The sequence below is a fragment of the Stegostoma tigrinum genome, chromosome 3, assembly GCF_030684315.1.
Source record: "Stegostoma tigrinum isolate sSteTig4 chromosome 3, sSteTig4.hap1, whole genome shotgun sequence".
Taxonomy (NCBI): Eukaryota; Metazoa; Chordata; class Chondrichthyes; order Orectolobiformes; family Stegostomatidae; genus Stegostoma; species Stegostoma tigrinum.
The window spans coordinates 48,451,447-48,477,727 of record NC_081356.1 but is presented as its reverse complement, the minus strand read 5'-3'; the positions used below and the strand labels follow the sequence as shown (position 1 = coordinate 48,477,727).

General features: G+C 40.8%; 2 protein-coding genes across 3 annotated transcripts in view; both read left to right on the top strand.

The window, feature by feature from the left end:
* The window catches only part of zdhhc21 (zinc finger DHHC-type palmitoyltransferase 21), a 252,814-nt gene extending 240,080 nt beyond the window's left edge, over positions 1-12,734 (top strand). The window contains exon 8 of the mRNA XM_048528123.2: positions 12,240-12,734. Within this exon, the coding sequence (XP_048384080.1) occupies positions 12,240-12,297 (58 nt within the window). The 3' untranslated portion in view covers positions 12,298-12,734. The remainder of the gene's footprint in view (positions 1-12,239) is intronic.
* A 227-nt stretch (positions 12,735-12,961) lies between these two features.
* The window catches only part of LOC125451225 (nuclear factor 1 B-type-like), a 683,573-nt gene continuing 670,253 nt past the window's right edge, over positions 12,962-26,281 (top strand). For both annotated transcript variants that reach the window (XM_059644590.1, XM_059644588.1), the window contains exon 1: positions 12,962-12,982. In XM_059644590.1, coding sequence (XP_059500573.1) covers positions 12,980-12,982 — 3 coding nt within the window. In that variant the 5' untranslated portion in view covers positions 12,962-12,979. The remainder of the gene's footprint in view (positions 12,983-26,281) is intronic.

The following is a 26,281-nucleotide window of genomic DNA, read 5'->3' as shown; positions in this document are numbered from 1 at the left end:
AAGCTCACCTACTTTATTCCAGATACTCCTGGCATTGAAGTAGACACACTTCAAACTAGCTTTCTGTCTGCCAGCACACTCCTGTGATAGTGAGATCCTGTCCATGTTCTCCATACTCTCTTCCTTCTGTGTACTGGAACTACACCACCGTTTCCCATCCACCTGCTGAGCTAGTTTAAATCGACCCGAATAGCACTAGCAAATTTCCCATCCAGGATATTATTACCCCTCTGGTTCAAGTGCAGACCGTCCTGTTTGCAGAGGTTCCACCTTCCCCAGAATGACCCCCAATTGTCCATGTCCCTGAACCCCTCCCTCCTGCACCATCCCTGCAGCCACGTGTTCAGCTGAAATTTCTTCCCTGTTCTTTGCCTCGCTATCACGTGGCACGGGTAACAAACCAGAGATAACCACTCTGTTTGTTCTAGCTCTCAGCTTCCACCCTAGCTCCCTGAAATCCTGCCTGACATCCTTATCCCTCTTTCTACCTACATCATTGGTACCTATGTGGACCACGACTTGGGGCTGGTCACCCTCTCCCTTCAGGACCCCAAAGGCACGATCCGAGACATCACAGACCCTGGCACCTGGGAGGCAACACACCAACCGTGAGTCTCTTTCGTTCCCAACAAACCTTCTATCTGTCCCTCTAACTATTGAGTCCCACATGACTAACACTCTCTTCCTCTCCCCGCTTCCCTTCTGTGCAAGAGGGACAGACTCTGTGTCAGAGATCTGCACCGTAGTGCATGCCCCAGTAAGTCGTTCCCCCCAACAGTATCCAAAGTGGTGTACTTGCTTTTCAGGGGAACGGCCACAGAGGATCCCTGCACTGACTGCTTTTTCCCCCTTCTGACAGTTGTCCTAAAGAAACTGGTGATGAGCTGTCTTCCTGAAATGTGAAGTCCACTTGATGTGGGTTGACTCACAATGACTTTTGGGAAGGAATTCCAGGATTTTGACCCAGTGACAGTAAAGGATCAGCAATATATTTCTAATTCAGGATGGTGAGTGGCTGGGAGGTAATTGAGGGTGGTGACCTTCCCATTTATGTGCTGCCCTTGTCCTTCTAGATGGATCTTTGATGAATTTCTGCAGTGTATCTTGTAGATAGTATACACTAATGCAACTGAGACTTGTTGATGGAGGGAATTGTTGTTTGTGGATCTGCTGCCATTCAAGCAGGCTGCTTTATCCTGGGTAGTGTTGAGTTCTTGAGTATTGTTGGAGCTGCAAGTAGGAAATATTCCATAACACTTCTGACTTGTGTTTTGTCGATAATGGGCAGGCTTTGGGGAATCAGGAGGTGAGTTACTTACTGTAATATTCCTTGCCTCTGACCTGCTCTTGTAATGTTTATGTGGTAGGTCCAGTTGAGTTTTTAGTCAACTATAACCCTATGGATGTTAATAGTGGGTGAGTCAGTGATGGTATTATCATTGAATGTCATGGGACAGTGGTTAGATTGTTTCCCATTGATAATGGCATTTGTGTGGCGTGAATGTGAATTGTCAGCCCAAGCCTGGATATTATCCAGATCTAGTTGCATTTGAAGGTAGACTGTTTCACTGTCCGAGGAATGGCAAATGGTGTTGATAATTGTACAATAATCAGTGAACATCCCCACTTTTGACCTGATTATGGAGGGAAAGTCAGTGCCCCTGGGAGAATTCTTAATGTTCTAGTGATCCTATGCTACATTTCCTCCAAGGTCAATCTTTCCCCAGGTTAGCATCCTCAAGTAATCGAGGGTCATTGATTAGATTAGATTTTATTATCTTATGAACCTGAGTACAGGCGTACAGTGAAAAATGTACAGAGTCGCCACTCTTAGAATTCAATAGTTAACATTAAAAATAAGAGCTGAAATTAAAGAAACAAACGCAAAAGGTAAAGAAAATATCCAGATCACTATCACGCTGCTGCCGCCAATATGAGTCTTGAACAGGCTCACAACTCAATATGCTGTCACTGCTGCAGCGGCTGCTGGTGCCACTACCAATGCCATTGCCTCAAGTCTTGCACCTCGTCACTGTCTGTGCCAACCAACCAACAATGAAGTTGCCATGCTCTGGCACTATTACTTGCTGGCCAACCTCGCTGCCACCATCTTGGAACCAATTGAAGCATCAGACACCACAAAGTTCCTGACCAATTGTAAGAGTCTGACCCTTTGAATTAGCCCTGACATCATACCCATGGTCAATGCTCGTGCTGCCACTGTCTCAAATCCTACACTGAGCCCACCAATGTCAATGTTGCCAAACTCCGGTGCCATTCCTCGCTAATGGGCCCACACTCACAGCCAAGCTCCATGACGGCAAAAGCTAAAAGAGAATAGCTGGTTGGCAGAGACATCAGCACGATCTCCACTTCTTCCTCTTCAGACTCTTGCCCATCAAAAGAATTGACTTCATCCAGCGGTGTGGGGAGGACAAGTCTGCCAGGTCTAGGGGCAATGCTGACAGCAACTTCAGAAAGAACCAGGGCTGGAGATGGTGGTGATGATACTGTTGATGGTTGTGGTAATGACAGTTTTGACTTGAGAGGCCTCACTGAGCTCAATTCCAAAACTTTCTGCAGGGAAGACTGTAAAACAGCCATAATCTCCATGTGCAGCTGGAGCTGCCATGGTCATAGCTGCTGTCAGCAAGCACTCGTTGCTGACTTCTGCTGCCATCATGGTCAGAACGCTGCATTGAACCATACCCTTTGCTATGGTTTTACTTGGAATAGATGTGGCAGGACCACATCTACCTCGCTTGGAATGCCAACCATACCCGTGCTGTTGGTGTTATTCTGAGCCGGATGACAACTGGCTGACTAAACATCATTCCCCTCCCCTCCGCTGCAAGGCCCAATATCCTCTCCAAGCTATGGTGCCCAGCACTGTTGTCTGTACTCCAGGTGAGAGCAAACCAATGTTTTGTTTATTTGAAACATGACATCCATACCTTTGCTTTCTGGCTCTCTCAGTATTTTAGTTATGTTTGTTTTATTTCCTTTGATCAACATTGATCAACACTTTCGGGACACCATGTATTGAAAAAGATCCCCTAGAATCCCTACAATGTGGAAACAAGCTCTTCAGCTCAACAATTCCACACTGACCTTCAGAGCATCCCACCCAGACCCATCCCCCTAATCTACACATCCCTGGACACCACAGGCAATTTAGCACGGCCAATCCACCTACTCTGCACATCTTTGGGCTGTGGGAGGAAACTGGAGCACTCGGAGGAAACCCATGCAGACATGGGGAGAATGTGCAAACTGCACACAGCCCAAGGGGCAGAATTGAGCCCGGGTCCCTGGTGCTGTGAAGAAGCAATGCTAACCACCAAGCCACTGAGCCACTGTTTCTATTCCGTATCATTCTCTAGTTCCTTGAGTGAAATAGTTCATGATTGTTGTTTTGGATGACATTCTTTTGAAAGGTATATATTTTAAATACCTAAACTAAAAACAACTATTCTTTGTAGATCTAAGCTTAATTTCTCTTCCTTCCAGTTAGCAGTTTAGTGCAAAGCGATTTTAAGAAATATGTTCCTCATTTTCTCTCTTCTGCACGTTAACGTGCATCCTTATTAATGTCAGGTACATGGAGTTGAAAGCTGAACCTCTTGCTCTTATTCAGACAAATCACAGCCTGACAATCCCATATAAAGTCATCTTTCTTTAGTGAATCATGTAAAGCAGCAATTATCTCTGATAATTCTTTGAAAAACACATAATGCAAATGGAAAGTCATTCTAATAATTTTCACTCAATACTTGTAATTTTGCATGTTATTCAAACTTCTCTTTATACGTTATTGCATTTATATTTATAGTGAGTTTTGAGAAGATTTGTAGCTCAGGTTGAGGTTCTGGATGTAAGTTTGCTTGCTGAGCTGGAAGGTTCGTTTTCAGACGTTTCGTCACCACGCTAGGTAACATCATCAGTGAGCCTCCAATGAAGCACTGGTGTTATGTCCCCCTTTCTTTTTATCTGTTTCGGTTTCCTTGGGTTGGTGATGTCATGTCCAGTGTTGGGGATGTCATTTCCTGTTCTTTTTCTCAGAGGGTGGTAGATGGGCTCCAAATCAATGTGTTTGTTCATGGGGTTCCCGTTGGAATGCAATGATGATGTTACCTAGAATGGTGACGAAATGTCTGAAAACAAACCTTCCATCTCAGTGAGAAAACTTACATCCATTTATAGCTATAATTATAATTGCTGGAAAATGGATATCCATTACTCTCTAGCATATTATAATATGTCCAATCTTAGCAAGAAACCTTCATACCTTTATCTGTCTCAGACTTGAGACTGTTATGTACATCTAGTGTTTATACATCCACAGGGCAGCAGGCATGTTGTGACTGGTTAATGATTCATAGAACATAGAACATAGAACATGACAGCACAGTACAGGCCCTTTGGCCCTCGATGTTGTGCCGACCTGTCATACCGATCTCAAGCCCATCTAACCTACACTATTCCATGCACGTCCATATGCTCATCCAATGACGACTTAAATGTACCTAAAGTTGGCAAATCTACTACCGTTGCAGGCAAAGCGTTCCATTCCATTATTACTCTCTGAGTAAAGAAACCACCTCTGACATCTGTCCTATATCTTTCACCCCTCAATTTAAAGCTATGCCCCCTTGTGCTCGCCGTCACCATCCTAGGAAAAAGGCTCTCCCTATCCACCCTATCTAACCCTCTGATTATTTTATATGTTTCAATTAAGTCACCTCTCAACCTTCTTCTCTCTAATGAAAACAGCCTCAAGTCCCTCAGCCATTCCTCGTAAGACCTTCCCTCCATACCAGGCAACATCCTAGTAAAACTCCTCTCCACCCTTTCCAAAGCTTCCACATCCTTCTTATAATGCGGTGACCAGAACTGTACACAATACTCCAAGTGCGGCCACACCAGAGTTTTGTACAGCTTCACCATAACCTCTTGGTTCTGGAACTCGATCCTCTATTAATAAAAGCTAAAACACTGTATGCCTTCTTAACAGACCTGTCAACCTGGGTGGCAACTTTCAAGGATCTGTGTACATGGACACTGAGATCTCTCTGCTCATCTACACTACTAAGAATCTTACCATTAGCCCAGTACTTTGCCTTCCGGTTACTCCTACCAAAGTGAATCACCTCACACTTGTCTGCATTAAACGCCATTTGCCACCTCTCAGCCCAGCGCTGTGGCTTATCTATGTCTCTCTGCAACCTACAGCATCCTTCGTCACTATCCACAACTCCACCGACCTTAGTGTTGTCTGCAAATTTACTAACCCATCCTTCTATGCCCTCATCCAGGTCATTTATAAAAATGACCAGCCGCGGTGGACCCAACACCGACCCTTGCGGTACACCACTACTAACTGGTCTCCAGGATGAACATTTCCCATCAACTACCATCCTCTGTCTTCTTTCAGCAAGCCAATTTCCAATCCAAATTGCTATATCTCCCACATTTCTATTCCTCCGCATTTTGTACAATAGCTGACTGTGGGGAACCTTAGCGAACGCCTTGCTGAAATCCATATACATCACATCAACGGGTTTATTCTCATCTACCTGTTTGGTCACCTTCTCAAAGAACTCAATAAGGTTTGTGAGGCACGGCCTTCCCTTCACAAAACCGTGCTGACTATCCCTAATCAATTTATTCTTTTCTAGATGATTATAAATCCTATCCCTGGTAACCTTTTCCAACACTTTACCAACAACTGAGGTAAGGCTCACTGGTCTATAATTACCAGAGTTGTCTCTACTCCCCTTCTTGAGCAGGGGAACCACATTTGCTATCCTCCAGTCATCTGGCACTATTCCTGTAGGCAATGACGAGTTAAAGATCAATGCCAAAGGCTCGGCAATCTCCTCCCTGGCTTCCCAGAGAATCCTAGGATAAATCCCATCCGGCCCAGGGGACCTATCTATCTTCACCCTCTGTAGGATTTCTAATACCTCTTCCTTGTGAACCTCAATCCCACCTAGTCTAGAAGCCTGTATCTCAGTATTCTCCTCAACCACATTGTCATTTTCTACAGTGAATACTGTTGAAAAATATTCATTTAGCGCTTCCCCTATCTCATCTGACTCCACACACAACTTACCACTATATTCTTCATTGGCCCTAATCTTACTTTCGTCATTCTTTTATTCCTCATATACCTATAGAAAGCCTTAGGGTTTACCCTGATCCTATCCACCAACAACTTCTCATGTCTCCTCCTGGCTCTTCTGAGCTCTCTCTTTAGGTCTTTCCTGGCTACCTCGTAGCCCTCAAGTGCCCTAACTGAGCCTTCACATCTCATCCTAACATAAGCCGCCTTCTTCCTCTTGACCAGAGATTCCACCTCCTTCGTAATCCACGGCTCCCGCACTCTACAGCTTCCTCCCTACCTGACAGGTACATACTTATCTAGGACACACAGGAGCTTTTCCTTGAATAAGCTCCACATTTCTAATGTGCCCACCCCCTGCAGTTTCCTTCCTCATCCTAAGTTCCCTAAATCTTGCCTAATCTCATCGTAATTGCCTTTCCCCCAGCTATAACTCTTGCCCAGTGGTATACACCTGTCCCTTTCCATCACTAAAGTAAACATAACAGAATTGTGATCGCTATCACCAAAGTGCTCACCTACTTCCAAATCTAACACCTGGCCGGGCTCATTACCCAGTACCAAATCTAATGTGGCTTCGTCCCTTGTTGGCCTATCTACATACTGTGTCAGGAAGCCCTCTTGCACACACGGGACAAAAACTGACCAATCTATAGTACTCGAACTATAGTGTTCCCAGTCAATATTTGGAAAGTTGAAGTCCCCCATGACAACTACCCTGTCTCTCGCACCCCTGTTGAGAATCATCTTTGCTATCATTTCCTCTACATCTCTGGAACTATTCAGAGGCCTATAGAAAACTCCCAACAGGGTGACCTCTCCTTTCCTGTTTCTAACCTCAGCCCATACGACTTCAGTTGACGAGTCCCCAAACATTCTTTCTGCAACTGTAATACCGTCCTTGACCAACAATGCCACACCTCCCCCCCCTTTTACCATCTTCTCTGTTCTTACTGAAATATCTAAATCCCAGAACCTGCAGCAACCATTCCTGTCCCTGCTCTATCCATGTGTCCGAAATGGCCACAACGTCGAAGTCCCAGGTACTAACCCATGCTGCAAGATCACCCACCTTATTCCGGACACTCCTGGCATTGAAGTAGACACACTTCAAACCAACTTCTTGCTTGCCGGTGCCATCTTGCGTCCCCGAAACTTTATTTCAGACCACCCTACTCAACATTTTCTGTACTCAAACTACAATTTTGGTTCCCATCCCCCTGCTGAATTAGTTTAAACCCACCTGAATAGCCTTAGCAAATATCCTCCCCAGGATATCGGTACCCCTCTAGTTCAGGTGAAGACCATCTTGCTTGTAGAGGTCCCACCTGCCCCAGAAAGAGCCCCAATTATCCAAGAATCCAAAACCCTCCCTCCTGCACCATTCTGATGTTGACTCTTAATTAGAATTAGTTAGTGATACTACAGCTGACTGGTCTTGAAGGAAATAACTGGGCTTGCAGCAGGTAGTGTGGAAACCAACATGAAAGAAAAAACCTACATCCTCATCAATCTATCTGTTGCAGTACCAGTAGAAGAGACTGTTATGCAGTCAAAACAATAAACTGTTACCCTTTCTCATATTTACGGCATTATTTATCCTGTTGGGTGGCAATTTCACTCTTTTAAATGGGACAGATTCAGACAGAACAACTGAAAATTTGGATTCCAAGAGGTATTGTAGACCATCAGCAGCAGCAGAGTTCCATCAGCACCATCACAATCTGGCCAAGAATACCTTTCATTCAAGCCAGTGAACCAGCCCTAATTCAATGAGGAGTACAGTCGAGCATGCCAGGAGCAATACCAAGCATACCTAAAGTTTAGATAACCTCAGAAAGGTACAACACACAATAAACTGTATAATAAACAGTGGAAGAAGTATTCTATAGCTACAACTAAGTGAACAACCAATGATTTTGATCCAGTTGTGAATGATATTGAACAATTAAACTGACAGGAGGGGGAGGCTGCATGAATATTCCCATTCTCAGTGATGGTGGAGCCCAACGTGTAATTGTAAAATTGAAAAATGCTTTTGACCAACTTCAATCATATGTGCTGAGTGGATGAACAATCATAGCTCTCACCTGAGATTCCCATCATAGAAGAAGCTAAGAAACAGCTAATTCACTACACACCACCTGAGATCATGAAATAGCTTTAACTGTGTCCAGAGCACTCAGTGATGAGACCAGCTGCTGAGTTGAAGATTTTATGCTTCATGCTTAAAGGCACGGGTCATGTGGGACTGAAGGATGATGGACTGTTAGTGAAAAATAAATCTAACTGGTGCCAGCTTCCTCCTGTCATACGTGCTTTCGGTGGCCTTAAACAGATTCTGAACCTAGTGATTGAAAACTTGATGTAATTACTGTTCCAGAACTCCCCTTTCTGAATGCAGCATTTTGTTTGTGATGTATTTTAATGGCTGATGCAGACTAAGCACAAAGGCACTTGCAGCTGTGGTAGAAGTCACATGGCTACAGCAAACCAGTCAGCACTATAAATACAACTTCATTTCCCCAATATATTGGGTTTACTTATTACAGATTAGGACAAGAATGTACATGACCTAAGGGTTCTGTTTGCTTTGGGCAAGTGTGAGTCCACTTGAATACTGCTGCAGGCAGACCATAGGTTGGGAGTTGACAGGGTGTCACCTGATACGGTTGTTCTGTCCCATCATCTGCTCGTGCTAATGTAATGGGACAGATTAAAACAAAAATCAAGGTCAAATAAATTTAGGAGATTGATGAAGATATAGAGAGGAAAATGGTACTTTAGCAATTCATTATTCTTTTCTCCTTATCCAAGGGATATGTCTGTCGCTGGCTGGCTCAGCATTCGTTGTCCATCCGATAGACTATGAAGGGGTAGGCTTGTAGCCAAGCAAGCATCTCTCAGTGTCCCAAGGGTATTTGAATGCTGCAGGTACAATATGTGGTCAAGAATATAGGAATCATGAAAACTCCATGGATATAGCTGGTATGGTCACAGGTGATCTGCTTATTCATGGGCTGGATGCTCCTCTGCTTCATGAAGCCTGCTGATTGCAGACAGTGTGCACTGAAGTCCACCTGGCTACAGTGAATTTCACCTGCACTCACAAAACTCCAGCAATGGCAGCAATGATGACAGCCCTGGCTACCTGAATCCCAGCCAAAGGGAAAATTAATAAATTGGTGAGCCTCAGCAGAAAAGCATCAGAGACCTTCCAGATACATTTACAAGTGGATGTTTGTGAAATTCCAACTCCCCAGTGTCTCCCTAAAATGACATGTGTACACAATATTGAGGGTTGCTATCCCTTTCTGGGCAAGTGGATGGGATTTCCATTCTTGAGGATGGAGCTGCTTATCTAGTAGTTGGCATATAAAGAGGGTAAAATTCATCAAAACAACTTGTCTGTCATATACAGATAGATACCTGCACCAAAGGCAAAGCACCAAAGAGTTGGTTTCAGGTCAACAATTATCATTAATGTTGATTCCTTTTTTCCAGGTCTTCTGTCTCTGCAGGCTGATCCAAAATCAGTTCCAACTCTTGTTGCTCCTCCTGTCATTTTTTCCCATCTAACTTGTGGGGCATGGGATTGGTTGTTGGCTAGCATTTTTAATTACTGTCTCTGGCTGCCATTGAGAACTGCTTTCTTGAACCACTGAACTCCATATGCTGTAATTTGACCCACAATGCCACTAGATCAGGCCAACCTGGGTTTTGACCAATGATAGTGAAGGAACGGCGGTATATTTCCAGTTCAATATGGTGAGAGGCATGAAAGGAAACTTGCAGGTGGTTCCCATGTATTTGATTCCCTTGTCCTTCTGAATGGAAGTTCTTGTGGGTTTCAAAGGCACTGTCTAAGGATCTTGGGTGAATTTTTGTTTAACATCTTATAGATAGTACACACTGCTGCTACTGAGTGTTGATAGTGGAGGAAATGGATGCTTGTTTATGTAATGCCAATCAAGCAGGCTACGTTGTCCTGGATGGGGTCAAGCTTCTTCAGTGTCATTCAAACTGCATCCATTCAGACAAGTGGGGAGTATTCCATTTGCTAATTTGTGCCTTGTAGATGATAGGCAAGCTCTAGGGAGTCAGGAGATGAGTTACTACAGTATTTCTAGCCTCTGATCTGCTCTTATAGTAACTGTGTTTATGTGACAAGTCCAGTTAAGTTTCTGATCAATAGTAACCCACAGGATGATTATAGTCGGTGTATTCGGTGATGGTAACACCATTGAATGTCAAAATATGTTGGTGATATGGCTATTGCCTGGCATTTGTGTGGTGCGAATGTCACTTGCCACTTGCAAGCTCAAGCCTGCACATTGAGCAGAGCTTGTTGTATTTGAACCTGGACTAAGGAGTTGCAAATGGTGCTGAACATGATATAATCATCAGTGAACATTCCCACTTCCGATCTGATGATCAAGGGAGTATTATTGAAGTATCTGAACTAGTTGGGCCTGGAAAACTACCCTGAGGAACTACTGCAAAGATGTCATGGAGCCGAGATGACTGACATCCAAAAGCTGCAACCATCTCAGGCTGCATCTGTGAAGAAAAATATCATAGTTAGTGTTTCAGGTCCAGTAACACTTCCTCAGAATTGGGGAAGAACAGTTCTGAGGAAGGGTCACCAGACCCAAAACGTAAACTCTGATTTTTTTCTTCGCAGATGCTGTCAGACATGCTGAGCTTTTCCAGTAATTTATGTTTTTGTTCCTGATTTACAGCATCTGCAGTTCTTTCAGTTTTTATTTAGTATCTAACCAACCTCAGTCTGCTCCAAGATGTACCAGTTGTCGTGCAGTTTTGTTTATTAATCTTTCACTCCTCAAAACTGCGGGTTAGTTCAGTCAGACCACATACAGAATGATCTAATACTGACAGACAGTATAATGTCTGTACTAATACTAATACTCTTGCTCTCTGCTATATCAAAAATGAAACCAGTTTGATCTTTAACAACTCTAGTTTTTTTCCAATAGCTGTCCTGTCACGTTAGTGTATTCTCATTTGTCACTTTTAGTGAAGTCAGAGATAGAAAATTATACAGATGGTAATTTTTGTGATCTAGAACTGAGTTAATTATAGCAGATGTAAAAACAAATATAAGGGTCCATTTCTCGTGCTTTATCTTTGATGAAATATGTCAGGTGGTTGATTAGGATCCAAATGCAAAAGGTGACTTGTTTTTAGAGAACAAAGGTCTGCTTTGAAGTGCAGTATTTCTTTTTGCCAAATAAACTGAACACTTCTTTTCTGGAAGTAACAAAGCTGCTCTTCAGACTAATATTTGTAAGCTGATTCTTTATGTCTAACTACTTTTAAAGTAATCATTGTTTTTTTATATGCCAACTAAAATTTGGTAATTTGTATATATTGTATTCTGGTTTGCTCTAGATAGCATGTGTGCAACACATATTTAGATAATTCATATGGGATGAATTTGTGTGAAGATGACTTTGAAGATCTACATTTGTCACACTTCATGCCTCTCACTTTTAGCAAAGTACTGAGTTTTGTTTTATGTTCACTCTCCCACACCAACATCTTATCCTGCCAATTACAGTTGTCTATCACTGAGAAATTAACTGTTACCGTGCTCTGTTTATATTTTTTTATTTAGTTTTGCTGCTACCATGGGGAAACCTTAATCACAAATAGTAGGAGAAAAGAAAGAAGTTCATTAGCACAGTCATAGTTAAAACAAACTGCTTAGCTTAATTAGTTTGTTCGTGTAGCTTGAATGAAAGCTGAAACCAAAAGAACCTGACTTTCACACTTGAATACTCGCAAAATAAGACACAATACAAGTAAGACATTAAGAGCTGACCATTGACTGTGTGCATCTGGGATTAAGGGGGGAGCTCCATTCACCAGCTGCTTTTTTTGGCCCCTGATTCTATTCTGAAAAAAATCATGTCAGGGCTGAGTATGGCAAACAATTAGAATTATTTTTCATGCATCTATTTATGAAACCTGGCAATTCAACTTTCATAAACTACAGGGGTGTGAGGAATTGGAAGCATCTTACAATACACACATGCACTCACAAATATGTATACTCTGACAAAATATGTCTCCTTTGTCTTTGTGTCTACAGGTATCCAGAAACATGTGGAGTTCAAAAGTGCATTAAGACATTCCGCAGGCCAAGATGAGGAGTTATAATGTTGTTTTCACCTCACTTTAACTTCAGCTCAAACCAGTTCCATTTGTCACTTCCATGTACAAAACTATTTGGCAAAGCAATGCCAGGTCCAGCTGCAACTGCTACCTGTGTGTTCCCAGCTGAGCATATGCTCTGATATGTGAACCAGGTCTTGTCAGTGTCATAGAAAGTCCTATTTATTTTTGAAAGGATATTAATTCCAGGCAATTAAAGGCTTGCTTTGCCTTATTGCCTGAACCTCACAACCCATTTAACAATAAACAGAAGACAGGCATGCAAAACAGTTTGCCTTGAACTCCAATGAGCTACCCACTCAGAAGAGTTGAAGTTCTTTTACACACATAAAGCTATTGTCAGATTTCCCACCCACCCGCTGTAGCCCCAACCCCCCTCACATCTACCTCAGCTGTAGCTCAAAAAAGTCAGATCCTTGTCACAATATCTGTAAGTATAAGATATTGGGAGTGAGAATGCTGTTCCCATAATGCAGCCTGATAAGGATTGGCCTACATGTGGCCTAGCATGCCACTGCTAATATTTCCTTGATTAGGTGTCTTACCTTCTACAAACTGCATCAGATAAAGACTGTTAACAACGTAATGGCTGAGAATGCAGCAGACGGCTCCATAAAATGGCAGCTGTGTTATGATATGTCAGCAAGGACTTGGTGGATGGTGAGTTGGCAATGATGAAACTTTTTTTTTGTAGAAGTATTTCTCCCTTCCCCTTTGTAACAATTGAAGTGCGAACATGCAAAAGCTGAAGTACACAATTTCTGAATAGGTTTGATCTATGTTTTCATGACGCCTTTCCTCCCCATTCCACTCATGAAGCAGAATACTAAAGGCTTTCAAGATAATAAAATGTGAGGCTGGATGAACACAGCAGGCCAAGCAGCATAGGCTTTGTTTTGTCTCGTGCCGGCGCACAAAACCTTCCATATTCTGAGCGAGCAGAAAAACTTCCTTGGAAAAAAAATTGCAAATTTAACTGCTTGCACAAATGAGCACTGGAAGTGACACAAGTCAGAATCTTAAGTGTCATAACAATTTCGATTAATTGCTCCCAAATTATTCGTCTCAATTTTTGGGTCAATTTGCTTTCTGTTATTTTCTTTGCTGTTTGTCAGCAACCCACCAAACCACTCCAACTCTCCCTTGCTCTCTCTCTTTTTCTTTCTGTCTCTCTTTCTTAAGTCAGTAGAAATGAACTTTACAGGAACTGTGCTGTATAGCCACTCATTCGATATTCAACCATGCACTCTCATGTTTCAGTTAATGTGCTTTCCTTTATAATGAGAATGTTACTCAAGACATTGATAATTAATATGCTGTTTGGCCTCATTATTTATTTGTTGATGAGTTCATGAATATTCAGCCTGGTGTCTTTGTTACTGCAGGGGAACTTTGATTATTTCAACTTCACATAACCCCAAAAACAAAGTCTTATATTTGTTAAAAAAAAAGCATGTTGAATTTTGACAGTGGTCAGTAGCAACAAATCATCTTTTCCTTGCACGAGCAATGTTACATTTTCTGCATGTTCTCATTTGTAAATGCAAACAATAGTCCCTTGTATACTCACTCTGTTTGTGAACCTTCTGTTTACTGACATTCTGTTATGAATATTAATTTCAATTTTAAGCTTGCTTTGTCCAAAAGAGTAATTTTCTAATTCCTTCTGATTGAAATTGTGTGTTTGACTTGGTAATTATTACGCTTACTGCATCGCCTGTTTTTTCAAAATTAATACGTTAAGATAATGGGAATTTTATTCCTGTCCTCCGGTTATGGAAAAAAACAAATAGAATGTGTAGCCAAGTGTCTAGGTGAAATGTATCTCTTTGACTGTTATCTTCCTGCGTTGTTCTGCGAAAGATTGGTCTTGCTTTTGTTAAATGCTGGCAGTTGGTATTAGGTTGCTCAGGGATATTGGAATATGGAGCCCTGGGGTCAGTGATTTAATGTTTCTTTCTGTTTCATTGTACACACTTTGTTACATTGCTTAAGTGCTTGTGTAAAATCTATCTTTGAGAAGACAATTTAACCGCCTGTTGCTAGTTGAAGTGCCAGAAAAAATTTCACTATCCAATACATTTTTTTATCGAAATGTTAATGAAAAACCAATTTTTGTGATGGACTATTAATTTTTTGAATTTTTCATGCTGTGTAGGTTATTAATTAATTGGGCAATTGTTTGGATTTTGTTTTTCCTTTTTAATGATATTTATCATTGAATTTTTTGACAAAAGTCCAAGTAATAGTACATATCACATTTTGCATGTGGGAGACGTTTAATAGATATTGGAGATGTGTTTTTTAAATCAGTATATAATTTTGAAGTGCCCTCTACAATAAAACTATTAATGCTCTGCTGTGGAATGGTTCAAATTTCATGAATTACTTCAGAAAAGTGTTCTATGTGTTTGTTGAGATCGTATTTGATTCACAGCAATTAAGAAAGCAAATTGACCTCACTGGTTCCACTTAGAGTATTAATTTATCAGAAGTTCTTTTTGTCAATTGAATGCACCTTCAGCGTCAACTGAGCAGCAACTGGCCAGGTTGACTTCTAATTTTTATATAAACTGTGTATAATTTGTGAATTATGTTGTTGTTTTTCTAAACATATTGTTTTCATTGAGTTTGGCTTTGGAGTAACAAAGTTATAACAAAGCCTTATTGAAAACTTGAACATTGCCCATTCGTACTAACATGTAGATCTTATGGTCCTACGAATATAGGTTGGGAATTATTTTTCACTGTCAACAATTTAGCATGGAAGTATCCTGCCTGGTCTGCTGTGTTCCTCCAAGTCCACACTGTGTTTTCTATAAAATAATGTTTTGATTTGAATTATCTATTGCTTCTGGCCATCAATTATTTTGGCAGAGAATGATATTTCCCAATAAGAGTCAAGCTGTGAATTGTAACTGACAATTTAAATATTTACTTGCCTTGTATTAATTAACCCCAGGAAATAACTTAAAAGCATACCCGGTATTAAAAGTGAGATTGCTAAGAATGTAGTAAAACAATAAAAGCCATATTTATATTTAATTTTCATGTGGCAACATATCCAGCACTTTATACAGTGTATTACATTTTAGTAGTAATATTGTGGACAACAATACATTTAATAATTAATTTTCAATCACAAAATTCAATCTTTGTATAAAATATTGTATGTTAAATTTGCTTTTCATTTTCCAGACTTTGCTTTGTTTCTTTTCGGTTTTGCTCAATATTTTATCAGGAAGTGACCTAACTTACAGTATTGTGCATCATTAAATTAGTTTTCAACTAATTTCTGTCAATCATCATTACTAATATCTGTAAAATCCGTAAACTGTGGCTTTTCTTAAATGATAATAAATACAGATCAGATTGTAATCATATGGAGAGTTTATGTTAGTCTTCCTCAGGTTCATAATGTTTTCATCTTGCCATTTGAAACACACATGTGCTATTTTTGTGCTTACCAGTAAGAACGTTAGTTCTTGTCTATTGCCTTAATTAGTTTTTTAATGTTTTAACAAAAGTGAAGTTTCATGCAGGGTGCTTTTGTTTCAAGATTGTTAAACTGGTGTTGGAAAACCATGGAATTCTACCTGCAAATTCAGTGTGCATGTGCTTTGGTGTGTAGCATTTGTGTGGATGTGTCTGCATGCAGTTTCTACGGTCAAATCAAAATCTTGAAATTATTTGGCAAAGCAAACATTAACTTGTCAAAATTGATAAAATATAATTTACCTAGATCTCAGATTGTTTAAGAAAAAATATAATTTGGGTAATGTTTACCAGTTTATGCCTGTTATTAGAAATAAAAAGAAATAAATCATCAAGGAAAAATGTTTTCTTGATTCAAACAAACCTCTACATTCATGAGAGCATAAATTTTATTAAATTTAATTAATGTATCTTTTTCTTCATTTGGCTGATTTTGTGCCACAATTTGTAATGGTCCGTATCACTACCAGAACCTTCCCACATCTATTTGCTCTGTCCATGATATGCTAAGTCAGCTCAACTTAAGATTTTTGATGTAATTAAGCATTGCAATTCTATGAGACTATTACATCATAAGATGTGATGGTTTGTTTATTTCCTCTAGAAAGCAGATCAGCATATTACATCCTTCACAACATGGTCATTGGTATTGGTCTTTTAACTTACTGTAATAACCAGTTACCGTCTGAAGTTATGCCTTTTCCAAAACGTTCATTTTCAAACATATTGGAAGATCTTATGATATATGTTAGTGTTGGCAGGTGTGTCTGACTATTTTACTTTTTAAAAATTTGATTATTGAGTGTAAATGTGTGTGTTGCTGGCTTGGCCAGCATTTGCTGCCCATTCCTAATTGACTAGAGGGCAATTAAGAATCAATCTCAGTGCTTTTGGTCTGGAGTCGTATATAACCCAAACTGGGTAAGGATGACAAGATGTGATAATGGGAACTGCAGATGCTGGAGAATCCAAGATAACAAAGTGTGAAGCTGGATGAACACAGCAGGCCAAGCAGCATCTCAGGAGCGCAAAAGCTGACATTTCGGGCCTAAACCCTTCATCGGGTTTGATGCTGCTTGGCCTGCTGCGTTCATCCAAGGATGACAAGATTCCTTCTCTCAAAGATATTAGTATATCAGATGCTTTTTTTAATGGCAATCAACGTGGTTTTCATTAGACTTGTACTTCATTCTACTTTTTTTTACTGAATTCAATTCTGAAAACTGTCCTGATGAGATTCAAGCCCATGTCCCCAGAACCTTAATGTGGGGATACCAGTGTTGGACACAATCACACAATACCAAGTTGTAGTCCAGCAGGAGCATTTGAAAATACAAGCTTTCAGAGGTTTACTTCTTCGGGTGTTAGTGTGAGAGGTAGTATCAGACACAGAATTTATATGTAAAAGATCAAATGGTCACAACATTGATGAAGATGTACTAAACAAAGCTAAGTTGCTGTTAAATCTTTAATCAGTTTGTAGGAGTGAGCAAAAGTCCCTGTCATTTAAAATACTGGACCAAAACCCTTGGATTTTTAACAGAACTTTTAAAACAAAACAAAACAAAAAGAAAGGCACGGTGGATCAGTGGTTAGCACTGCAACCTCACAGCGCCAGGGACCCAGGTTCGATTCCAGCCTCGGGTGACTGGCTGTGTGGAGTTTGCACATTCTCCCCGTGTCTGCGTGGGTTTCTTCTGGGTGCTCCAGTTTCTTCCCACAGTCCAAAGATGTGCAGGCTGGGTGGATTGGCTATACTAAATTGCCTGTAGTGTTCAGGGAAACACCTTCCAGATTTTTCTCACACACCACCCCACCAACCTCCAGATACAACGCATCATCCTCCGACACTTCCACCATCTACAATCCAACCCCACCACCCAAGACATTTTTCAATCCCCACCCCTGTCTGCTTTCCGGAGAGACCACACCCGGCACCTTCCCCTGCAACCGCAGGAAATGCTACACTTGCCCCCACACCTCCTCCCTCACCCCTATCCCAGGCCTCAAGATGACTTTCCACATTAAGCAGAGGTTCACCTGCACATCTGCCAATGTGGTATACTGCATCCACTGTACCCGGTGTGACTTCCTCTACATTGGGGAAACCAAGCGGAGGCTTGGGGACTGCTTTGCAGAACACCTCCGCTCGGTTCGCAATAAACAACTGCACCTCCCAGTCGCAAACCATTTCCACTCCCCCTCCCATTCTTTAGATGACATGTCCATCATGGGCCTCCTGCACTGCCACAATGATGCCACCCGAAGGTTGCAGGAACAGCAACTCATATTCTGCTTGGGAACCCTGCAGCCCAATGGTATCAATGTGGACTTCACCAGTTTCAAAATCTCCCCTTCCCCCACCGCATCCCAAAACCAGCCCAGTTCGTCCCCTCCCCCCACTGCACCACACAACCAGCCCAGCTCTTCCCCTCCACCCACTGCATCCCAAAACCAGCCCAACCTGTCTCTGCCTCCCTAACCTGTTCTTCCTCTCACCCATCCCTTCCTCCCACCCCAAGCCGCACCTCCATCTCCTACCTACTAACCCCATCCCACCTCCTTGACCTGTCCGTCTTCCCTGGACTGACCTATCCCCTCCCTACCTCCCCACCTATACTCTCCTCTCCACCTATCTTCTTTTCTCTCCATCTTCGGTCCGCCTCCCCCTCTCTCCCTATTTATTCCAGAACCCTCACCCCATTCCCCTCTCTGATGAAGGGTCTAGGCCCGAAACGTCATCTTTTGTGCTCCTGAGATGCTGCTTGGCCTGCTGTGTTCATCCAGCCTCACATTTTATTACCTTCCAGATTTGGTATGGATGAATCCCAAGGTCCCTTTGTCATAAAAAGGAATGAAGCAGGAAGAAAAGGAGGAGTTTCAGGCAATTGACAGGAGGCTTCATTTTTTCTGTATTGTAGTAATGCCAATATGTACCCCATAGCCTAATGAACTACCGATCAAACAAGTTAGAATGAAAAACATGAAGGGGTTTTCATTTAACTGTCAGCTTTTATTTTCTGGTTGTAATGAATTAAAATAATATTTGCATGGATACAGATATATTCATATAAAATGCTTTCCAATGAATTAACAAAACACAAAGTGGCATGGTGACTCAGTGGTTAGCAGAGCTGCCTCATTGCCAGGGGCTCAGATTCGTTTCCGCTCTCTGACTGTCTGTGTGGAGTCCATACATTCTCCATAAATCTGCATGGATTTCCTTTGCGTGTTTGGTTTCTTCTGCAGTGCGCAGATGTGCAGATTAGGTGGATTGGCTATTCTAAATTGCCTACAGTGTCCACAAATGTGTTGATTAAGTGGATTAGCCATGGGAATACAGGATAGCATGGATAGTTTAGTGGGGGTAGGGGGTGGGTCAGTGTAGATGCAATGAGCTGAATGGCCTGCTTCCACACTCTAGGGATTCTATGAAAACATTTCCAAATTATAGAATCCCTACAGTGTGGAAATAGGCCCATCAGCCCAAAAAGTCCACGCTGACCCTCCGAAGAGCATCTCACCCAGACCCATCCCCCTATGCTTTCCATGTAACCCTGCATTTCCCATGGCTAATCTACAAACGCCTGAACACTTAGGGCAATTTAGCATGGCCAATCCACCCAGCCAGCACATCTTTGAAATGTGGGAGGAAACCAGACCACCTGAGGAAACTCAGAGAGAACATGCAAACTCCACACAGACAGTCACCCAAGGCGGGATTTGAACCAAGGTCCCTAGTGCTATGAAGCAGCAGTACTAACTACTGAGCCACCGTATGCTATAATTCTCGTTACATAACAGATATGGGAAAAAGGCAGGAAAACAGAGCTGAGATTTTTCAGATCAGCTGTGATAGCAGAGAAGACTTGATGGGGTGAATGACCTGGTCATGGCACCTTACCATTGACCACTTCCAAAATCCCTAGCTAGAATTCAGCTGAACCTTGAGGTCCAGACATTCTCAATGAAATCCAGTCTAAAACTTTCAAATCAAGTCTGGTCAATTGGAGAGGAAGGTTTGCTCTGCTCATCACACACACTCTCTCTATCACACACATACACATACACACACACACATGCATGCACACACTCTTTCTCAACCTCACACACATGCACACAAACATAAATCTATGGGGTGAATTTGTATTTGCAGATTTATAATTGCAGATACCTTCTATACTGTTCAGAAATCACACAATTTGTAGACAGTCAATGTGGCATTTTATGAATTCCTACTTTTGGAAATAAAACCAGTCTGATTCCAAGTTGATACACAGCCTGACTGTAAACAAGGCTTTACACCTAAAATACCTGACCTGAGATGTTGCATCTGGTAACATCTGATAAATACTGATAAAACCTTTACTTATCTTGGGGCAGTGACTTGAAGGAAATTCTGGAATTTTCATATTAATCCTTTCTAACTGATTAAAGGTTTAACAGCCACCTTAAGTTTAACACATTCATAACAGTTGTATGACTCTTTGACCTTTTGCTTATAAATTCTATGTCTGATGCTATGTCTCTCACTGACACTTGAAGAAAGAGCCAGAATTCAAAAGCTTGTGTCTTCAGATAAACCTGTTGGACTATAATCTGATGTCGTGTGATTTTTGACATTAGTTGGAAGGTTTTCGATTTGTCTCCTATCGGTACAGTCCCAAACCACAGAGTTCTCACTGAATTCCCATTGACTTCTCAACCTGACTCAGAAAAACGCAATACTGGATGGTTTTGAATGTTTTAGTATGTTAACAATGGTTCACAAATACTCTCCACACCTTGATTATTTGGATGGACACAGTTTGGCATTTTACAGCCTGAAAGGCACTTATTACCTGTGTGCCTTCTTAGAAGTAGCAAGGTGTGACTCTTGTCAATATTCCAGGTACCATGCAAGATTTTCAATCCTGCTATAATGTACCTTGGTATAACTGGACAAAAGCACAATGGTTTGATTGCTGTATTTTATTAATTAAGTCATAACTGAAGACAACTTGCACTTGAAAGAATGGATAAAACTAATGAGCTCTAGAAAGATTTGATAGGAAAGAGCATTCCCATCACTCAGTGTAGAAAAAAAGAAATGACATAATGACATTTCATAGTTATCAATATTGATATCATACTATTATCCCACTGTTGGGTGACCTCAAGCATTTACAGGTTAAAGGCTGTTCTGTCATAGATTTTGTGCATTGAACACACAAGGATGTTCTAACTTGGAATGGATGTTTAGAATGACATTGTAATTGCTTTCAGAATAGAAGGAACATTTGGGAGAAAAATGAGTTGATTATTATCAAAAGCTGTGTTGAGAAGAAATTAAAACTGAAAAGCAAAAGAACCCCAGATGGTGGAAGGCAGAGAATTTCAGAAAGGTTCCAAACATTGTTTCTCTCCAGAGATGCTGCCAAAGTTAACATGTCAGGGAGATTACCAAATGTTCATTATATCCAATGGAAATCTAGAAATTTCAGTGATTTTGGGTGGGGAGTTAGTGGCAAAGTGGTAACGTCGCTAGACTTGTTAATCCAGAAACTTCAGCTAATATTGTAGAGCCAACGGCTCAAATCCCACCATGTGAGGTGGTGAACTTTGAACTCTATTAAAAAGAAACTAGAATGTTACTGAGGTATTTGTATAATTGATAGCCACAGGTAAGGTAGTGAGCCATTGTTTAAGAAAGATGGTAAGGTAAAGCCAGGAAACTATAGACTGGTGGGTGGGTATATAGCAGTGGGCAAGTTGTTGGAAGGAGTCCTGAGGGACAGGATTTACAAATATTTGAAAAGGCAAGGGCTGATTAGGCATTTGGCTTTGTGCATGGGAAGTTGTGTCTCACTAACTTGATTGAGTCTTCTGAAGAAGTAATGAAGAGGATTGGTGAGGGCAGAGCAGTGGACTTGATCAATATGGACTTCAGAAAGACACTCGACAAGGTTCTTTATTGTAGATTCATTAACAAAGATAGATCAACTGGAATACAGGGAGAACTAAACATTTGGATACAGAACCAACACAAAGGTAGAAGACAGAGTGGTGGTGAAAGGTTGCTTTTTAGACTGGAGGCCTGTGACCAGTGCTGTGCCAGAAGGATCAGTGCTGGGTCTACTGCTTTTTGTCACATATATAAATGATTTGAATGTGAATGTAGGAGTAACGGTTAGTAAGGTTGGAGACAACAGCAAAATTAGTGACATAGTGGACAGTGAAGAAGGCTATCTCAGAGTACAATGGAACCTTGATCAGATAGGCCAGTAGGCTGTGGAGTAGCAGATGGAGTTTAACTTAGATAAATGTAAGGTGCAGCATTTTGGAAAGGCAAATCAGGGCAGGACTTATACACTTGATGGTAAGGTCCTGGGGTCTGTTGCCGAACAAAGAGACCTTCAAAGTTGAGCCCAGGTAGACAAAATAGTGAAGAAGGGGTTTGGTAAGCTTGCTTTTATTCGTGTCTGTGAGAGTGAGCCTGCCCACTAAAAATAAATAGATAATTATGGATCAGTTGAGTTTGATAATGAATGGGGGATGGTTTAGCCATTGTATAGTTGGCACACACAGGCAGACAAGAGGGGGCAATGTTTTTTTCAAAGAGTTTTTAAAATGGGCAGAGGTGAAGGGATTGTTATCTTTAAGGTTGTCCTATATGGGAAGAGGGCATTCTCCAGAAAACAGTATTTCATTTTTCCACATGCATAGAATTTAAAACCTATCCCTCCATATCAATTACCCCTGCTCCTTAGTGATGGCAAAATGCTACCTATTCACTGCTTTAAACATACACCTGCACCAGGGATTACTTTTGGGCCTCTTTCTTGGGCTGGCAGTTCAAGGATATGTGACTTCCTGCCTGTGACAGATGGAAGTCCAACTCTATATTAATTTAGACTGCCTTGTTCTTCATATGTCAGCTCACTATCAAAATTTCTTCCAAGAATGGAAGCTGGTGTTTGAGCTATTTTCTGTACCCAAACCCCAATCTCTGCTCTTGGTTTAGATTTGGAATTGTCACTCTCTTCTTTACAGGGAATTCAAATTTATTATGATACATTTTCCCAATGGTGCTTTCATGGTGAAGTTACTCCACAACCCTGCCTCATTGTTAAATAGTGGATCTAAAATAACTTCATCTCTAGTTGGTTCCTAAATATATTCCCCTGAGAAATTGTCATGAAATCATTGTATGAACTCATTGTTTGGACTGCCTTTGCCAATTTGATGGCTTGGTGGTTTCAAAGTTTATTTTCTGTCCAATCAGTAAGATAGAGTGAGCTAAGCATATGGTCCACGCTTCTTTTCAGTTGCATATACTTGCTTCATGCCCATTTTTAAATTCTGAGCTATACTAATGAGATTCTCAAGCCTAAACTCCTCTCTGGCAAAACAGAATTTTGTATAAATATGATGCAAACATTCTGAGAAATTTATATTTGATTAAAATTATATTGATATCTTTTCTTGCTGAAAATTAAATCTGGCATATCTATTTCAAACTTGATAAATGTTTCTATTGCACAAAATAACAAATTTAATGCTATTATTCATTCACTTTCTTTTATGAAACAAATACTTGTGAGGATCAGTGATATGATTCCATATGATTTCAACTACAATCATACGACTAGATAATTGCAATAGAGTCTCTGTCTCAAGTTTCTAATGATCTATTCAACCTTAGATATAATGGTGAGTGTTCTGACATGTTGTCTATGGAAATTGTTATTTTTTTAAATGGAAAGTAGCATTTTTGAGCTTTACATTTGAATAAGTTAAGTTATGTTTTACTATCATTAAATCTGTATATATATCCATGAAACAGTAACAGAAGCATCTGTAAATATGTTTACTATGCTCATTTGAAAAAAAAAGCAGGATAAGAGTTAAGCTTCAATTTTATTCAGGACGAAGTAGAGAAAGAACGAGCAAAATAAAAACAATTTGGTGAAATACGAAAGCAAAACTTTGAACTGTTTTTGACTCAGAAGAGTATTAACCCTAACAGACACAATTAATCCCTATCTCTCCTGTTAAGAATCACTGAACAATATTTGAAAATTTTGACCTCAAGAGATACCTATGTGACAAGCAGGCATGGTTATTATTAGGGTTTGTTCAGGAAGTTAAGAAAGTCAGCAGTGGGTTGGTGAAAAGGTACAATTCTTACTGAACCAAACAAAGAGTTTGTTGTTTCAACATTTACTGTGTTAACTCTTCAGATACTAAATATTCTCTCTGTTTGACACATTTTATTTTATGCGTGTGTTTATTTAGTAGTACATTACAATATTATAACACAGCTGCAATCAGTATGTATTGTGCCATTTTTTAAGCAGATGTAAAGGATTTGAAAGGGCATCATTAGGTCACTTAAAAATTTTAAAGGACACTTAATGACCGAAACTAAAATGACATTTTATGATTAATGAGTCATTTTCTCCTACCCCAGTGATCACTGGTCAAAACAAACTTCAAGCCTACCAGCAGACACTAGGTGCTATCTTTCTAACTTGTAGATATTTATGTCTATTTATAGGGGTGACAAAAATAGAAAATAGGGGCAAGATTAGGAAAAAGCATTTGCAGCAACCCTCAGCCAGAAGTGCCCAGTGCAACAATTATCTTGGCCATCTTCCAGTGATCCACAATGAATCAGCTATCAGTCTTCAGTCTATTTGATTCATTTCACGTAATATCAGGCAATGATAAGAAGTACTGGATATGGATCTTGACAACATTCCAACAGTAGTACTGAAGTTTTGTGCTTCAGAATATGCTGCTCTTCTATCCAAGCTGTTCAAGTATGGCTAGTTCATTAACATCTAACTGAGAATGTGGAAATTACCCAGATATGCCCTGTACACAAAGAACAGGACAAATGAAAGCCAACCAATTAGCATGCCAACATTCTTCTCTTAATTATCAGTAAAGTTATAGAAGGTGTCAACAACAGTGGTATCAGGCAGAACCTGTTTGGCAAGAACTTTGTCCCTATCACTTGTAGAGAAACAAATTGAATTCTAGAGGTGAGGTAAGAGTCATAGCCTTTGAAATCAAGACCACCTTTGACAGAGTGTTACATCAAACAGCCGTAGAAGGCCATAGGCAGCAAATACTGGGAACACCACCATCTTCAAATTCCTCGCCAACCTCCTCATCATCCTGGCTTGGAAGTTTATCACCATTCCTTCACTGTGGCTGGATCAAAACACTTGAATTCCCTCCCTAAGGGTATTGTGGACCAACTTAGAGCACAAGGCTCAAGAGGGACCTCAAGCGATGCCTGCATCCCATAATAAGGAAGGCTAATGCAATGTTGGCCCTTACTTAAAGTGGAATGCAGTATACAAATAGGGAGGCTTTTCTAGAACAATGCAAGGCACCAATGAGACAACGCCTGGGATATTGTGAACAGCTTTCGTTCCCTTATCCTTTCCCATACAGTGCAGAGAAAATTCACTGAGTTGATCTCAGGTACGATGAATTTTCTTCTGATGAATAAGAGATGACATTAGTGAAACAAGCAAGATTCATCGGGTGCTTGACCCAATTGTGGTAAGATTGTTTGTTGGAGAGTTTAGGTCCTGAGAGCATTATCCCAGAGAAAGTGGTCACCTATTCAAGATATAGGTATATAGGAATTGCTTGTCTCAGAAGATGGTGAACGTGTGGAATTCTTTACCAAAGAAGGCTGTCAAGCTTGTATTATTAAGTATATTCAAGGCTGATATAAACAGATTTTAATTAATAAGTGAATTAGTGTTATGGGAATAAAGCAGGCACATGGGGTTGAACATGATCAGATTAGCAATGATCCCATTGATGGATGGCACAGTGACTAGCACTATTGTCTCACAGCACCAGGGACATGGGTTTGATTCCAGCCTTGGGTGACTGTCTGTGTAAAGTTTGCACATCCTGCCTGTGTCTATGTGGGTTTCCTCTGGGTGCTCCAGTTTGTTCTCACAGCCCAAAAATGTGCAGGTTAAGTGGATTATCCATGCTAAATTGCCTTTATTGTCTACTTGAGGAAATGCAGGGATAGGATAGGGTAGGGGGTGGGTCTGGGTGGGATGCTCTTTGGACGGTCGGTATGAGCTCAATGAGCCAAATGGCCTACTTCCACACTGTAGAGATTCTATGTATTCTATTGTATGGATTCTATGAATGGTGGAACAGACTTGACTAAATGACCTCCTTGCGCTTCTATGTCTTGTGTGTTTTTGTGGTCCTCTTAAATATATTCAAAAGCAGTACAATTAATAATCACCAAGTATCAACATTGTGGAACTAGCTATTGACCAGGAACCAAACTAGACCAGTCAACAAAATACTGTGCCTACAGAACAGTTCAGAGGCTGTGTTAGGAACGCACCTTCATAATCCCAAAGCCTGTCGACCGTATGGAATGAGGAATGTGTTGGAATGCTCCCTACTTTTTGAGCTGAGTGCAGCTCCAAC